At 37.0% G+C, this 18755-nt stretch overlaps 2 protein-coding genes across 3 annotated transcripts in view; one reads left to right on the top strand and one right to left on the bottom strand.

The window, feature by feature from the left end:
• LOC118267736 (dopamine D2-like receptor) overlaps positions 1–18543 on the bottom strand; it is a 202361-nt gene extending 183818 nt beyond the window's left edge. Inside the window, exon 1 of one of the 2 annotated variants that reach the window (XM_050694091.1) lies at positions 18336–18543. The gene's annotated coding sequence lies outside the window, so the exon portion shown is untranslated. The remainder of the gene's footprint in view (positions 1–18335) is intronic. The other variant, XM_050694093.1, reaches the window with a different exon arrangement.
• Positions 6941–9267, top strand: LOC118267737 (chymotrypsin-1). Its single transcript, XM_035581894.2, has 5 exons — positions 6941–7101; positions 7488–7740; positions 7831–8062; positions 8394–8567; positions 8959–9267. Exons 1-5 carry the CDS (start codon positions 7047–7049, stop codon positions 9103–9105), a joined length of 861 nt encoding a protein of 286 aa, XP_035437787.2. The 5' UTR covers positions 6941–7046; the 3' UTR covers positions 9106–9267.
• Positions 18544–18755: the final 212 nt, after the last annotated feature.

The raw sequence follows: 18755 nt of genomic DNA, 5'->3' as shown, positions 1-18755 counted from the left end.
ACCGTGTTAGCTAACGGTAGGTTTACTATGTACCTACTGTTAATATTGGGAGTTTGAGTAAATATGTAGTTTAGTTTTAATATGCCATTGGTTCTAGTGTGAAGATCAAAGTTATCGTAAACTTTTATTAGTACGAGTCGACCGGCTTGTAGTTTTGGTAAATATATTAGTAAAAGAGTTGCTAATATACTACTTTTTAATATTAATTATTATGTTATCGGCTTACTCACGTAACTGTTTGACTAGGAACTTGACTAGTTTCAAGCCATGCTAGAGGCTCATATTCATGAGCAGCATTTCGCGACACGCGACGCGGCGATGGTCGCGCTGCTACTTTTTAATATGTTATTGAAATACATACATAGGTCTAATCGACCCTACACGTGACCTGTGATAGTGATGCGGACGAGTACATCGATACATAGGTTAGTTTTTTCATAGTACCTAATGATAAGAATTTGAAAATAAATATTAACTTAAGTTTTGAATGCATTTTAACAAATCATAACACACGCCTCATTTATTGCAACTTCTAACTACAAAACTACACTTTAAAAACCACAAAGCAAAATAAACCTACCACTTTTAAACATTAGGTTCCCATCCCCGAATCAATACTGGATCAATCACCATCACAAGGCCTCCTCCTCGAAGATCATGTTATCATTTCCTAGACACGGGACATCTGACAGCTTGCTATCAAGATTGATGACGCCATTTTCTTCACTACAAGACTAAATGACTTAGAAGGACGGGATGGACATCATTATCGACATCAAGATAGGTTATACAGAATTCAAAGGAAATTGGAATAGGTTTTTGAGAGAATGTGGTGTTGTTTATTTGTATTTTGCGTTAAAATGATGTTAGGAGTTTTACTAGAGCCAACTCGCGTTGAGCAAGTGTGGTGATTAAGGCTCAAGTCTTTTACGTGTGAGAAGAGATCTTTTGTCAGCAGTGGCCAATTATAAGCTGCTGATAAATCACTGGAGATTGCACATTTAATCCACACTTTTACACAGTTGTGTTGAAAAAATGTCTGCCATACATCGCGCACAATTCCAGATTACGTTTTAGTACTAAGATTTTTTCCAATTCTGGATATATTTTTATAGAAAAGGTAAACGAGCAAATAAATCACCGAAAGGTAAGCGTTAATCGCGTTGCTATTGATTTATTAATTTACCAGTTTAATATCGCAACAAAATTTAAACGTTGAAATGAGAAAACTACGGGTTATTCGGTCAGCTCATTGTAATAAAATTAAATATTCCAACGACCTACACTGTAAATTATACTATAAAGCCATCACGGTAAGACTGTATATCCATGATCCCCTATAATTTCCCGCTCCACTTGTCACAGCAGTATATTTGCATATACACTAATCAACAGTTTAGCAACTAATTTGTCAGGTACACAGACATTCCGTATGTGCCTATCTATTATACAGTATGTGTTAGCACTAAAATACTAAAACATAGGTAGTATTTTATTAACACACTAGTTTCGGCCAACGACTTCGCCCGTGTTCCTGTGGGATAAAAAGTAGCCTATACCATGCCACTCCATTCAGCTCTGGAGCTGTTTGTATGTATACCAATTTTCATCAAGTTTCGGTCAGTAGTTACTAAGTGATTGACGTACAAACATCCAAACAAACAAACTTTCACATATAGAATTTTTTCTTTTTTTTTTTAAACGTTGCCCCACAGTAGGATTTTCTCCTGTGTCATGGGTGCGTTTACAAACATACAACTTCACATGCACATGACACCTAGACCCGAAACAACAATTTGTGGATCATACAAAGAGTTGCTCCGTGCGGGAATCGAACTCGCTACCCGTTTCCCTCTGCTGTAGGAAATTTACCTTCTATCTACCCCTTCTGGCACAAAACCTTTCATGTTAAACACATTGACTAACGACATAGCTACAATATTAACTCGCGTCCTCGTTACCAGAATTTAAAACGAGTGTATTTACAAACGAGATTAAAGATTTATTTGCTCAACTACACAGGTTAATGAGGATGACTGCGGGAGTGGATGTACATCTACATCTAGGTAGCTATGTATGTATGTTCATCTGATCTGGATTATATTTAAATCAGTGTTTCGTGTAGCACTTTGTGTTAATTATATTCAGTTTTGTATCGTCATTGTCACGCCTTTTATTATACGTACGTAGACAGAGTTGCATATTATACTGTTATGTACACAGACTTTTCACCATTTATGTTATAAACTCCATGTTATATGGGGCATTAAAAAAGCCCGACATTACTTGGCCCAACACGGGAATCAATCCCGAGACCCACTCGACTAACGAGACAGTCGAGTTTTTCTCTGTCAACACTTGGCCTTTTAAAGTATTTTAATTAATTATCACGTCTTAATATTAGTTTCCGTATATCAGAGTTTACAAGAAATTCTGTAGCGTACCTTAAAATTGTTGACGATACAAATAAGTAAATGTTATTATTTAAAGGTTAAATAGTAATGAAAATTTTATTATTAATCCCGAATTATGCATTAACACCTAGCCAATTAGTAATTACTTAGCAATCGAGCCACGTACTTAGTAATTGAACCATACCTTAAACTAACAATTACTTAATCAACACCCCAACTGTAACATGCAACAATCAGTTACACGTTGCTATAAATAGGACACGTGTCACGTTGCAAGCTAGGCTTGAGGTAAATTCAATCAGACACACACGAATGCTAGACGCGTGCCGACTAGTCGCTGGAACAATCTACATAATTGTCTTAGGCAGTATGAATATATCAAGTGGGGCAGGAATTTATACTTGAAACCGTTACTGGAATACTAATTTATTCATATCATATTTATAACTGAATATTTTCGTCTCGTTTCTTCGAATTCAGGATTATGTTCGGTTAAGTCAATTTATTTATTAGTTAAAGTCTATTAGTTAGTTTATAAATTTATGAAAATTTTGCAGTTTTTAAAAGTTTCGGAATAATTTTTACTACTTTTTTTAACTATTATATGTTTCGGCTTACTCACGTAATTGTTTGACAGTAGCAGTGCAACAGTTACGTGAGTAAGCCGATAATATAATAATTAAGTTAAAATACTTTTCATTAGATATTTCAATTTTAATCGACTACAAAATGACGACTACAATGTTTGACCGCGATTATCTCGTGTTTGGCTGAACCGCTTTTGATCCGGTTTTCAGTTTAATATTTTTTAGACTTAGGAGAAAGTTTTAAGATTATTATCTGACTTAAAAAAGGAAGCAGTAAAGAAAACTAGACTGTTTTTGTAATACTAAATAAAAAATAGATAAAGATATTAGGTAGTTGATCTGAAAGGAACAAAGCCTCTCTACTTGACTGTATGAAGAGCCTCTTACCTAAGTTAGTCTCAGCTTTTGGCAATAAGAAGATATTTAATACATAGTATTAACGACTGTTGGCACAATAGTTGCTGAGCTTGTATCCAGCATCTAATACTTTGCCAACCAAATCAAGATAGGTAAATACTTGAGATTCCTTTTCTTCTTGCATAACACTATCGCCTCCGGTATTTCCGAACCAATATGACTTTTAAACTCTAAAGATTAGAGTCCCTTTTTAAAATTAATAAGAGGCAAACCAGTAGACGGGTCACCTAGTGGTAAAAGACAAGCATCGACAATTAATAGACAACTATAATACTAAAATAATTACAAGTGCTTTATTAGTCCGGAGCTGCAGACTGCCTAGCGTGTTACCGGGACTACGGCTCAAAAACAGGAGTAGAAACGGGGTGTTTTTTTAGTCAGTAAGCTTCCTCTGGCCTCGTCCAAGGCCGGGGGAGAAGTCATAGGATGATTTTCCAACATCAAAAAGAAATGCATTAAGTATTTCAGTAAAATTAGTATAAAGCAACGTATAAACATTACTTGAGTCCTGTAAAATAAGTTCATCTCAAATCATGCGTTGAGATGTTCAACAAAACTATTGTTCAAACAAAATATCCGAGTTCCAACCCTGCTTCCGAGCAACCTTTGATTTCAACAAAGTAAACATGGCTTTGTATTGAAAAAGAAGCGTAAACACGCCTGTACAACGTCCACAATCGAATAACAAAACATCATCTCTTTTGTTCTTTGTAATAAGATAAATTGTACTTATACAAAGGGGTTGAAATTTTAAATGGCTGGGACCACAGATGTACATGTTACTGGATATCGCAAAAACATTGCTCCCGCATGCGAAGTCAGTTCAATGTAGTATCGGAATGCTTTTGCTTTGTATTTCATCTGTAAACGTGACTTGACATGACTGCCTCGTTGGTCGAGTGGTCGCAAGTGCGACTGCCGGACAAGGGGTCTCGGGTTCGATTCCCGGGTCGGACAAAGTATTACTAGGCATTTTTCGGAAATTTCTCAGTAGTAGCACGGAGTCTGGAAATGTGCCCAGTATATGGCAACCCACAAAAACATTTCATGTTAAATGTTGCCAAGACGAGACCATATAGCTCGCACTGTCAAAAAGTAATCAGATCCCGTGTAGAGCCAAGTTTCTAACCCTATACTTTTGAACTGGCGAGTCGGCCGCACGGACTTTTTGCTATTCGTCATATGGGCTTGAGCTTAAAAATCTATTCAATCTTCTAAACTCTTTCCGTGCGGCCAACTCGCCAGTTTAAAAGTATAGGGTTAGAAACTTGGCTCTACACGGGATCTGATTACTTTTTGACAGTGCGAGCTATATGGTCTCGTCTTGGCAACATTTAACATGAAATGTTTTTGTGGGATTTCATTTCTTTTTGTAGGTTGCTTATGATAGAAAGATAAAATGAGCGACAAATTCACCTACTAAACTACTAAATTTATAAGAAAATTGGAAACGTAATCCTAATACTTTTTATCAATGAAAATTAAAACACTAGTATCTAAACCTTTACCTACTAAACTACTAACAATTAAATATTAGGCAAATGGTTTTTTTCTCCGCGATAGCGAACTTTTAAATCACCGAAATATTCCGAAAACTTTTCATTCAACGAGACAACCGTCAACGACGTCTGCCCTCGCGCGTCTGCCCGCGTTCGGGTGCCGCGCTCGCTGACGGGCCGATTATTTTTAGCTACTGCGCGGGGACGAGGGGGCAGGCGGCGGGCGTTGGCGCATACTATACTTACGATGCTTATGTTCAAAAGTATAGGTTGATTAATAAACACTTACCGAAGTGAAGTGTAGTAATATTATTCATAACTTATGGGTAGGATAATGTTTTGATTTGATGAAAAGTTTGTGTTCTATGTACTTGTGTATAATTTTCAGATCTCAAGCAGGAAATAGGGAATTAAGTTTTCCTATTTCAGATTTTTACCCCTCCGCGGCCGCATTCAGACCTCTAGCGTCAAAAGTTGCGGAAGTCTCGAACAAACTTTCACCCCTAGTTTAAGGGGTTGGGGGTAAAAGTTCCAAGTTTTAGGATTTTTTTGTTGTTTGGGTACTAATACTAGCTTACATACCAAATTTCAGTTTTCTAGGACTTCAGGAAGTACCTTAAGAATTTTGTTGATCATCAGTGAGTGAGTGACGAAATCGGGGTATTTTAGATATCAATAAAATCTAAAGTATAAGAGCTATGCAATTGAAACTTTAGAGGTTTATTAAGTCTACCACTGACATTATATCCTAAAAATTTTGTTTATCTGGTATAACCCAAACTCAAGTTATGAAGGTTCAAAAATACGACGAAGCGCTTCGAGAAAAGGTAGGTAGTGCCCTTGCGCTTCGCTTGGCTCGTCTTGCGGGCACTACCGTGCCCCCAGATAGGCTCACCACCCATTACATGGGGCTTATAACATAAATTGTGAAAAGTGGGTGTACAGTGGCATTACATGCCATAATGTGCTCCTCTGCCTACCCCTTCGGGGATTAAAGGCGTGACGATATCTATGTATATGTTCATCTGTGAACGTCGAATATTGCTTGAAGTCTTAAAGCGACATTATAAACTCACCTATATTTTCAAGTACATTGTAAGTATATCAGAATAGTTGCAATGTTGTAATCTCTAACACATTTAGATTTGACATAGATATAAGGATAATTATTTTTACATAGACGTCAGAATTATCTTATCTAGTTTTCTTTATATCTTTGATATAAAATGGGCTAAAATGTCTATGAAAAGAAATGAACATTAAGTGCTAAGGTTGACCTTAATTGAGGCTTTTATTTTAATAAAGTCTTTGAAATAAATGTCCTAACATTTGTTAGTATTTCAACTAGATTCAAGTAAAGCAATGAGTGATTTAACAAAATTCTTGTCTAATTAAAAACAATCTATCTCCATAATGGCTCACTATTTTCCGCAATCAAGATAAATATTGATAAATTCAATAGGATTATTATTAAAAAGCCAACAGAAGTGGAAACTAATCCTTTTACTTATCTCATATTGGTTGTATTGTATTAGACTGCCGCGCTAGTCGAGCATTGCGTACCACTGCCGAACAAGGCGTCTCTGGACTTTTCCCAGATCCCAGATCCCAGTGTTTATTTGGATTTTCCAATTTAAGGGTCTCATTAGTTCGGGACAGAGTCTGAAATTGTGCCAATTGGGATTGGGCAAAAGGCTCACCACACTCACACAACGAAACACACGCAATGCGTAGGTGTCACGACGGTTTTCTGTGAGCAGTACGTGCCGTATCACCTCGGCCTACCCTTTCGGGGGAAAAGGCGTGACGTTGCGTATTTTATTGGATGAACTGAATTAATTTGTTGTAGGATTTGAGACAGTTGCTCATATTACTATTTGTTGCAGATATTTTCTGATACAAATTGCAGAAGTTTGGTAAGTATGCCATGCTTATCTCGAAAAATATGTTTTTGATAGTACTTCTAATATCAGCATTCCATCTACTATATAATATATTTGTAATCGTATATGCTATCAACGACGATTAGTAATTATCTCACTGATTACGAAGGATTATAGATATGTAAAACATATCAGTAGATATTTTTTATTTTGACTGACTCAAACACGTATGTGGCGTTGTGAAACATGGACTACAAAGCCGGACTTCTGGTGTTCATCACCCTTCTGATTGGCAGCTTTGGTGAGTTTCATATATAACTTAATATTTCTTCAACATTTGGTTAACAATAAATAATTTTAACAGCAACAGCAACGTCACGCCTTTAACCCCCGTAGGGGTAGGCAGAGGTGTACATTATGGCACGTAATGCTGCTATACAATGTACACCTGCTTTTCACTATTTGTGTTATAAGTCCTATGTAATAGAGGGTGAGCCTATTGCCATAAACTGGGCACAATTCTAGACTCTGTCTTACTACTGAAAAATTTTCGAAAAGCCGAGTAATACTTTTGCAGACCCGGGAATCGAACCCGAGACCCTTTGTACGGCAGTCGCACTTAAGACCACTCGACCAACGGGGTTGTCGATAATTTTAATTGGTTTATTATTATTTTCTTTTCGATAGCCTTTCCAACACTCGAAGAGACTGCTTTCTACGATGAAGATGACGTCTCCATGTTCTTCGACCAAACCGATGTCAACGCTCGTATTGTCGGTGGCACTCCGGCGGCTATCGGTGGCCACCCTCACATGGTGGCAATGACCTCTGGAGCCGTCGTGAGGAGTTTCCACTGCGGAGCCTCTCTGATCAGCCAACGCACTGTCCTTACTGCTGCTCACTGCATTGATGCTGTTTTTAGAGAAGGTGTTATTCTTAGGTAACAATGTCGTGACTCTGATTTAGCATAAAGCAGTTTTATGAATTTGTAAATAGTCTACTTACTTATACTTCTTAATGCTTTCCACAGCACTTTCCGTCTGAACATCGGCTCCAACCTCTGGAACGGTGGAACCGACTACGAAGTGGCTCGTAATTACACCCACCCGAACTGGTACAGGCCAACGATCAAGGAAGACATCGGTGTTCTCATCACCGCCACCGAGGTAGCTCTCAGTAGCGCGGTGCAACCCGTGCCCCTCACTTATGACTACATCGGTGGAGAAGTTGAAGCTGTAATTGCTGGTTGGGGCCGAGTCAGGGTAAGAAACTTATGCTTACAATACACTATTACTTCACCCTCGTCTAGAATTGGTGACATAACAGATCTGATGTAGTTTATCTTCATCAATTAATCAACAAACTGATTAAGTGTAGAGAGCCATGCTTCGAACGAATGGGCCGGCTTGACTCTTAGTGATACCACGGCCTCACAGAAAACCGACGTGATACGTCTATTCTATTACTGGCGTGTTTCATAAAAAATAATCTATTTTGACGTTTTTTAACTTTAAAGTAAAATACTTTGACCTTGACTTTATTTCGTAATTCTTGATTTCGATTTGTAACTTTAATATTTGTTTAATGTTCTAGGCTGGTGGTGCGATTTCTCGCCAACTTCTGGAACTGAGAACCAAAACTCTTGACGGTGCTGATTGCATGATTCACGTTGCTCGTGCTAGCATCAACCTGAATTCGAATGCTCCACACATTGACTCCCGGTGTGAAATCTGCACGCTCCATTCTCCTGGATTAGGTAATTGCAACGTAAGTACTATGATTACTATTTCAATTTTACTTTAGAAAGTAAATAAGGTCTAAATCTGTTTGGACGGATATATAGATGGTTGGATGTTTTTGTATGACTGAATGATTTCAATTTCACAATGCCAGTCTTTTGGAAAATACATGGAAAGTGTAAATTTTTTTTTTTTTTGAGGGGGGAAAATCATCCAATCACTTCTCCCGCCTTGGGCAAGGCGACAGGGAGTGTCAGACTCTTACTGATTAAAAACCACCCCGTTCCTTCTCCTGTTTTTCGAGCCGGAGCCCCGGTAAACCGCTAGGCAGTGCTCCAGGATCAGGGCTAGTAGTCCGCAGCTCCGGATCAGGCATCCACCTATTTGCATCATTTCTCAATACTTCTTTTTCTTTGCAGGGTGACTCTGGCAGTGCTCTTCGTCGCGTTACCGATGGTCATCAGATCGGTATCGTCTCCTGGGGTTTCCCGTGTGCCCTCGGTGCCCCTGACATGTTCGTCAGGGTCAGCTACTACCAGGACTGGTTGAGATCCGTCATCGTTTAAGATAGATCAATACTGTAGACTGTAACTAACTGGGACTTATTTACAAATTTATTTTCCAATAGTTGTTTTAAATTTTAAGTATGTATTGTCTTTATAACATACAAGTTATATTACTGTAAATATTTTTAACATTGTCGCAATAAAAATAAAACTAATGTCTAATTTCTAAATGTGTTTCGTTTTTCCTTGTATATTGATTTTCCAACCAATGTAAGTTTGCCTGAAGTTAAGATAATGACAAGTATACATTATAATATTTATGTCAAGACTTCCAAGAATTAATTATTATAATATTATCGACTCACTCACGTAACTGTATGACGAGCAACTCGACAAGTTTCTAGTCATGCTAGATGCTCATATTCATGAGCAGCATTACGCGACACACGCGGCGATTGTCGCGCTATGCTATTGAAACTAGTCGAGTTCCTCGTCAAACAGTCACGTGAGTAAACCGATAACATAATAATTAATTTAGTATGTCTCACGAAAGTTATAATCAAACTTCTTCAATCATTCAATAGAGAATTTGATACCATTTATTCGTTTGAAATAAAAACGTAACCTTTCCTGGTTGTCTCCAGAATGATTCATTGGATAAAGGAAAATGGGTAATAAACTAATACCTGCCATTTATATTTTCGTTAACGTCAAACAAATCTATGTAGAAAAACTGAGAGTGATATAATATTGCTGTGTTTTGAATATTATCTTAAAACAATTTATCAGGCTCGTATCGAGGGAAAAGACAGAGTGAAAAATAAGCCGGTCCGGTGGAAGTCTCCGGTATGATTTATATACTTTCATCAACAGCTGATGCGTAAAATTTGATACTGCAACGGACCCTTTCTGAACGTGAACGGAATTTTTTGAAACTGAATTTATTTTACGATTATGTAACACAACTTTTTTCGGGACTCTCTATTTGATGAATTCTTGTTCTATTTGAGTTGCGTAAATGAAATGTTCGTATTTCTGTGAATATTATTTATATTTTGTTTAGTTTTTGGAAAATCTATCTAGATGAAGTTTTTTTAATCATTGTCCGTCCCACACTAGGATTTTCTCATGTGTCGTGGGTGCGTTTACAAACATAATTATGATTTGACATACACATAACACCCAGGCCCGGAGTTTGTGGATCACACATAGAGTTGCTTCGTGCAATCGAACTCGCGACACGTTGCACGGCAGCCGGTTACCCAGCCACCTCACAATCCACCGTGAAGTCTATCAATGTGGGTATTTAGTTATAGCTTTTTGTGTGGAAGAAGTCAGAATAAAAATGTAGATAAAGGTATTTACGCTTTTATACGTATTTAGGACTATAATAAAATTTGGTACAAAGGAAAATAGCCTTTATGAAGACGTATACAAAAAATAATACCTTACTACCTATTTCATTAAGACAAAGTGACGAGTAAAAGCCACTTTGTAACAAGGGCTTTACTATACTTCCTCAAAAGCATCAACAACTCTAGTTGAACGTCAAAACAGTTTGAAATAGTAACAACAGTTCACGCTGCGCTATAAAGCCAACCATCACAGCTAGTCAACAAGTTTAGCAAGACCTAGAGAGTCTAATGCTTTGTACGCAGTTCTCAGTAACCTTAAAACTAATTAATTCGGTGCATCATAGCTGATGTTGAATGGGAAATGCTATTGTTTACTGTTGCTTCAGAGTTATATACTTCTGGTTTGACTTATCAAAATTGGTTTTATGATGCTTTTTATCTAAAAGAACGTACTCAAATATAACTAAACCTACTAAACTCCCATTCATAGCAAAATAAACATTTTTTCTTTTTTTAAACTTACTAACTAAATCATTTTTCACTATGATTTCGTTCAATTCTCTACATTCATAGCAAACATTATCATAGGCAGACATGCTCCATCGTAGGCCACGTCATCACTTACCTTCAGGCGAGGTAGCGGCCAAACGTCGACCCATCAAATATAAAAAAGCAAGTTTTAAGTGTCAAAGACCTATAGGATCTGCCTCGACCCGTGTAACAGGACAAAGGGTCACCTAACATTGTCGCCTAAACTTTCCCAGATAAGTCATGCCCTAATTAATAACGCCTATAGACCTGATCCTCCCATTTCGAAGTTACCAAACACAATCTATACTGGGGGTGAACATAATTTTTCATTGCACGAACGATAAGTAATATCGGGAGCATCAATCACTGTGAACAATGACTTGAAATATTAGAGATATCGGAGATGTGTGCTCCGCTTCGTTAGGATTTAGGATGCTTTTCCATCAAAGATGTACTATGTAGCTATGCTACGAAGATATAATAGTTAAGCTGTGAAACTATCTACCGCACTCAGAGTCATTTAATGGCTTCTTAACCCAGTCCTTAGCAATTGTTTTCGGAACAAAATTGTTACTAAGGAATAGTTTAAGTAATCATTATAATTATGTCTCTGAGTGCGGCAGTATGTGACCGTTTCCACTGATACTAAGTCAGGTAGCTGTGTGAGAAAGATGCGTAGCTCGAGTATGCAATGTATTAATAGTAGGGAGGCTTCCACACATACCTATTCATAGCACGCATCTTTAAATATAAAAACATAACTAAGCTCAGTCCGTATCCATCAGTGCTATGCTATGCGTACCAATGAATATGATTGGTGAAAGCCAAACGTATCCACAGCAACGTAGCATAGCACATCGCTGGTGGATTTACTGGTGGCTCACCCTTAGGTTTGAAGAGAATATGGTAGATACAAGATGTTATTGACCTCTGGTTGATTGTAATTTGTTTTGAGAAATTGTTTCTTATTATTGCTTTTGTTAGTTTAGGGCCTATATTTCTTTATTAGTTGCTTATTGTGATTAATTTACTTCTATTCTGTTCCATCTATAGTGTACAGTAAACTGTGTAGATGTATCTAGTAGTAGCTATACTCTTAGTACGAGTTTGCTTAACGTTAAACGAAAACGAAACGAGAGCGCGTTCGGCGCTGTGATTGGTCGGTGCGAATGAATTAATCAATCAGAGACCCAAACGCTCTCACGTTTCGATCTTGTTTAACGTAATACGATCTCGTACTAAGCCCTCTATTCTCGAGTTTTACACAAATAGCAAAAATAAGTGCCACATAAGTACTTTATTGAAAAACTACACATCTAATATTTTCTGTAGTAAGAATAGATTAAAAATCTACATAATTTTCTTCTGTTTTAAGAATCAAGATATTCCTTACCTACCTGTAGCGTAGCTTTATGATTGCGACAACTACTTCAACTAATAATACAATACTTGAACATAAATAACAGGAAAAGAAAAATAATATGAACTACAGCAAAATATCTCACTCTGAATGGAACGCAGAAAGTTTTTAACTTGCCATTGTTTATTTTTTATTATTCAAACTGCGGTTGACCTGTACCTACGACAATGCATTTCCAAGATTTTTGTAAAACAAAGAAAACAGGAACTGTCGTTTACCGAACAAATATTAATGTAGAGGTAAATTAAAATAGCTTGGACAAAAACTTCGTTGGTGGGGAAGGAAAAACAATGCGAAGTTCTTTCTACCATTTTGTTCGGTTCTTATGTTTAAAAAATAAAAAGTTGACTTTTATTTTGTTTGTCGACTACTTAATAGTCTGATGGTGTAAAGTGTTGTTGACTTTAAATATTTCATAAAGTCGCCGATTTTGATATCTAAAGGGTTAGGAAAGGTGTATACAACGATGTATATTGGGTTCGATTCTCGGGTCAGGCAAAGTATTACTAGGCTTTTATCGAACATTTATCAGTAGTAGCATAGATTCTGGTGGTATCATGGATTGTGTCCAGTATCATGACAATAGGCTCATCCTATACACCTCTGCCTACACCTTCAGCGTGATGATTAAACGTTATGATGAGTAAGCTTATTGCCATTATGGGTCATAATAAACAATAAATCAAAAGTTGTTCATTCCGGGGTATTTCTAACTTGCTTAGCACAACCACACTACCAAGGTAGTCTTAAGACACAAAAATAAGATAGACAAATATTCATACAGGTAAGTACGTAAGTCCCTACTTAGAATTAAGCTTAACCAACTATGAATAAATCACTAAACGTGATTTGATCTCATAATAAAAAGTAAACAAATTAAATTCTAAGAAAAGTTTTTTGTTAAGTACTCGTAACCACAAACTAAGATTATGCTCAAAGGTATATAACGTAATGTTTATGTCGTTTTCCTGTTCGAAATCTCAACAACATAATAATGAATAAAACATCAAACCTTCTTATTCCTCGAAGGGGTGGACAGAAGTGTCTTTTGTGTTTTTCCTTAGTTATGTTTGTTATTATTTATTGTAAGATGTTACGGTGAACTTTTTGTTATGGTGAAATGTATGGGAAAATTAATTATATCAGGTATAAAAGCACCCTCAGTCGCATAGCTACATAGCTGTAGCTATGCGACTAGATGTAATCGCTAAGCTGTGAAACTATGTGCCCGCTTCCACTAATACTATGCTATGTAGCTGTGCAAGTAAGATGCGCAGCTCGAGTATGCAATGTATCATGTATCGATAATAGGGAAGCCATCCATAGCACGCATCTTTCCATATAAAAAACATAGCTTAACTGAGTCCATTTCCACCAGTGCTAAGCTATGTGTACCAATAAATATGATTGGTGGAAGCCAAACGCATCCACAGCAACGTAGCATAGTACATCTCTGGTGCACATTTAATTTTGTTTAAATCGGGATTTTCTCCCTATATCGTGTAAACAAAGACCTTATCTTTAAGGAAAGCTCTATTGCAAATAACATGACTACATAATTGACAATAACAGCTTTAGGGCTACCTCTGTCCATATTTTCAAATAATAAAATTTGTGATTTTCTGATAAAAAGTGCATTAACTACATATTTCTGTTACGTTCAGTAGACATCCCTTGAGAGCCATAATATTGGCAGGATGGACTGTTTACCCACCTGATTGTAGATAATATTGGAAAATGGAATATTGTTCCATATTATGGAATCCCCTAGGGCTTGCTTTATGTAAACAATGTATGACCTATATTTAAATAATTAAAATTCATTTATCAATTTTTTTTAATGTTCGAAATCAATGTTCTTTATTTTAATTTTTTTTTTTATTATATAGAGATAAACATAAATATTATTAATCGTGATATATTTTCCATTCGAATAGAATACTTCTAAAATAAATACACAAAGTAATAAGACAAATTAGTTCAAAATTCTAGAATATTATTTCTAAAAGTACACGCGGAGCAAACAAAATATATAATATTTTTCCTTGTCCCTTAAAGGCCGCCTACAAATACAAACATTTATCATATTACTACCAATTTACATATCAAAGCATCCAGTAAACTACAGAAACGCTGTGAAAAAAACAACGCGAACAGACAAATACGACAAACGGAATTACCTACGAGTACTTTCGGTCACAACAAACTCATTACTCGCCGTAGTAATTCATAGTACTTGGGCTATTTACATCACTAACTTCTTTCAAAGGGAACAAATATTTTCACATAAAACTTCACACAACAATAACAAGCAAAACTAAAGCTTATACACAACAAGAATAAATACCAAATTCCTCTGGAGCTATGTAGCACAATGACAACTGTGAAGTAGTTCAAAAACTCCATTGAGTTCCAAATATTTGGCATCGCTCAATGTATGAAGTTGGGACACGTTTGCATAATTCATGCTCTGGACCCTTAGTACGAGTTTGCTTTACGTTGAACGAAAACGAAACGAGAGCGCGTTCGGCGCTCTGATTGGCCGACGCGAATGAACCAATCAATCAAATTTTAAGTGTGGGAGAGCAATGCTTCGGCACGTATGGGCCGGCTCGACCGGAGTGATACCACGGCCTCACAGAAAACCGTCGTGAAACAACGCTTGCGTTGTGTTTCGTTGTGTGAGTGAGGTTACCGGAATCCCCCTTCCCAATCTTTCCAATCTCCGATTGCCGACTCCCAAAAAGCCGGCAACGCACTTATAACGCCTCTGGTGTTTCGAGTGTCCATGGGCGACGGCGATTGCTTACCGTCAGGATCACCTGACGGTAAGCCGGTCAGCTAGACGTATCAACGTCTGCTCGTTTACCGGCGGCGTGTTTCATAAAAAAAACAAAAATCAGAGTGTGCTCTCGTTTTGATCTCGTTAAACGTAAAACAAACTCGTACTAAGGGTACAGAAATGTACGTTTAAGCAATTTCCGAGACTTCGCATGTCGTTTTGAGTTTCCGAGTTATTCAATAGTGACAATGGCAATGATACAAGTTTCAACAGTTCCGTGTCTATATTTAAACTAGAAATGTGAAGTTGTATTAAAATTTAAATGGCGTTTTGACTTGCAAACTATACTTGATATGAATATTATATTCTGTTGAAAACTACTAGCTATTCGGGGTCAGTGACATTTGAAGCTAGGCCACCAAATAAACCGCCAAATATATTATCATAACACGAACCCTCACTTTCAATATTATATGCATCTCTGTCTATTGTAACTCTAGCAAGAAGGAGGGGCAGTAGCAAGGTGTTCGTATTAGGATCAAGTGTGGGAGAGCCATGCTTCGGCACGAATGGGCCAACTCGACCGGAGTGATACCACGGCCGCACAGAAAACCGATCTAAAACAACGCTTGCGTTGTATTTCGTTGTGAGAGTGGGGTTACCGAAGGCCCAATTACCGCCTTCCTAATCTATAATTCCCCGACAACCCTTAAACTCCTAATCCCCAAAAGTCTGGTAACGCACTCGTTACGCCTCTGGTGGTCTGGTGTCCATGAGCGGCAGTGATTACCATCAGGAGATTGATCTGAGTTTGAGATTAAACTCTGTAATAATAAAGCACGTTACACCAAAGTGAGCAAAGGCCTCTTCTCACTCTCTCTCAAAGGACAATAAAATAATTTTCTCAAACATAGAGAATATTTTTTTAGCCTAAGGTTATACAGATCACAAGTTCTCTTATTCAAACAATCGAGCTGGCAACCACAAAAGCAGCGAGGCAGCGAGGCAGCCAGACCTCAGATCTACGTGTAATTAACTAATTACTCGCGACGTACCAGTAACCACATTAGTCGAGCCAATAAACCTTAGTATCTACTGTTTAAACCTTTTTGCTACGGTACAACATTGAATTAGAAAATGTTGTGGTAGCCTGGAGGTTTAAATGCACGCTTCTTATGCGCGAGGGTGCGGGTTCGAAACCTACCAACGGCGGTACCAATATCACTTTTTCGAGTTATAATAATTATGATTGACAATACTTTCATACTTTACTTTCTAAGATTATTTAGACATTATTGACAAACAGTGAAGAAAAGCATCGTTAGGAAACCTGGGCTTATAATGTCTGATTATAAGTTTGAAATCGCCAACTCGCGTTGAGCAAGCGTGGTGATTATTGCTCAAACCTTCTCCGTGCGAGAAGAGGCTTTTGGTCAGCAGTGAGCACTTGTAGGGGGTTGATGTGATGTGATGTGATTGAATTAGAAAGACATAATACTCTATAGTAATATCGTAAAGAGAAAAGAGTTGAATGTTTGTTTGTTTGTTTTTATTGAGTATGCTCTGAAACTAGTGGACCGACTTTAACAATTCTTTCATAACTGAAGTTGATTGTTTGTTTGCATTGATTACACTAAGATATTGCTGGACCGATTTGAAAAAAAAAAACTTGGAAAGTCTACTTATCAAGTACGGTAAAGGGAAAAGTATTATTTTTCTAACATTCGTAAAGAATCCTTGTCAACAGACATGTTCTTAATTCAACGCGGTTACAGTCACAGATAGATAGGTAAATAACATTTTCAATTTTAACATTCGGTAATAAAGTCGTAATTGCATCAAAGAAACACAATCTGGAATAGCACGATGTCTTTGTACATATATGTACGTATAGATTATAAGCAAGACAATAATTAATAGTTATAAGCGATGTCAACACGAAATGCCTAAGTTTCTCCGTCAAGTCATTGTGACGAGTTTCGATAATGCAAGTTGTTTAGGCACTTTTAAGTCTATGTTTGGAAAATAACCTTTTATGTAGAAATTGTTGTGTTTTTGTTCATACTAACGAGACTAAGATATTAAACTGTAGGTATTATTGATAAAATCTTGGAATATTCTTCCAAAACGTGAGGGAAAAGAAATGTGCGGCTCTGCGGACGGCGAGTAAGGATAGCTCGCCGCACGACCAGAACCAGACTCGTGCGTGCGGCGCGTCGTGTCCCGCGCGCACTTCAAAGAGCCATCAGACCTAGGATGGGGCCACCTAGTGCTGATGCTGACCTAGAGCTGTGGACTGCCTAGCGGGAAAGCAGTAGTATTGGCGGACGGAGCACATTTCACGCACGGCACGATTCAATAACACGATGAATGTTTTATAAATAAAAAACCCAAAATGGGAGTTACACAAAATGAACATTCAGAAAAAAGAAATATTTTTCTTGAAATACTACTTTCCTTAAAAACCTCTTCCAATCTATGTTTGGCCCACTAAGATTTACACTACAGTACCTATTATTTAATTCAGCAATTAACCAAAAAGTAGTTTTAAGTAAAAATACTCCTAGAAATAGTATTTCAGCTTTTTACTTAAATAATTTTATAACTTCAACCCTTATCTTATTTTACCAGACTGAAGTAATTTAATTAAAATATCGTTTCTAGTGCTTAGTGTCTACTTGTGATAGTAAGTACTTCTGTAAATATTGTGATAGGCAGCTCAGTTAGAGCCAGTCGAAGTTATTGAATTGTTCCTGAAACTTACTTTCACTAATAAAATTATAAGCCTTTGAGATAGTGTCGGTATAGGAATCACTCTTCAATTAAAAAAATATTTTAAGTAGCAAGATATTTTACGTAATAATATAGATATTTTGTGAATAAAAAAATAAATTATTCATTTAGTTAACGTGTGATTAAATAAAATGTTTTTTATAAAAAAAATTGCACTAATTCGGATTTGATAAATTAAGTTTCCTAAAAAAATTAAATAGTACAAAGACTATTCAATTAATCTTATCAATATTTCATGAAAAAATTACACCTTGAATATTTGTCAAGGAAAAAAAAACACCCTTTCTTTTCCCTTTCTTTCACAAACCAACTTTCTCCTCCGAAAAAAACTATAAAAACAAACTTACTTATTCTAAAATAAAAAAAAAACTTATCCTAAAATTAAAAAAAAAACAAACTACATACATACCATTCACAGAAACAAATCACACAAACACACGAAATATTCACTGAAATACAGAGCACTGAATCACGAAAACTTTGGGCAGATGTGTTCACGAACTTTTGGGCGGGCGGGCGGATAGGGCGGCGTGTTCGCTCGACTCCTGAAACCGACTGAAGCCTGTACCGTAAGGCTGTAGCGCACACGCGCACTGCTACATAAACTTGCTAGTATTTTCGTAGTATTTACGCTTTTTCTTTTACAGTTGAACTTGGTTAAGTGAGACCTTTTTTTAAGAGGGAAAATCAACCAATGTGTTAGACTCTTACTGAATAAAAACCAGCCCGTGCTGGTTTAGCCCTACTGGGTCACATCTGGTTAAGCCTTGATAAGTGAGAAACTTCCACGAGTGGAACTCATACTGAGGTTCCAACACATTGGCACTGA

The sequence above is a fragment of the Spodoptera frugiperda genome, chromosome 6 (genome assembly GCF_023101765.2).
Source record: "Spodoptera frugiperda isolate SF20-4 chromosome 6, AGI-APGP_CSIRO_Sfru_2.0, whole genome shotgun sequence".
NCBI classification, from domain to species: domain Eukaryota; kingdom Metazoa; phylum Arthropoda; class Insecta; order Lepidoptera; family Noctuidae; genus Spodoptera; species Spodoptera frugiperda.
The sequence above is the reverse complement of the archived record's forward strand: the minus strand, read 5'-3'. Positions and strand labels throughout refer to the sequence as shown.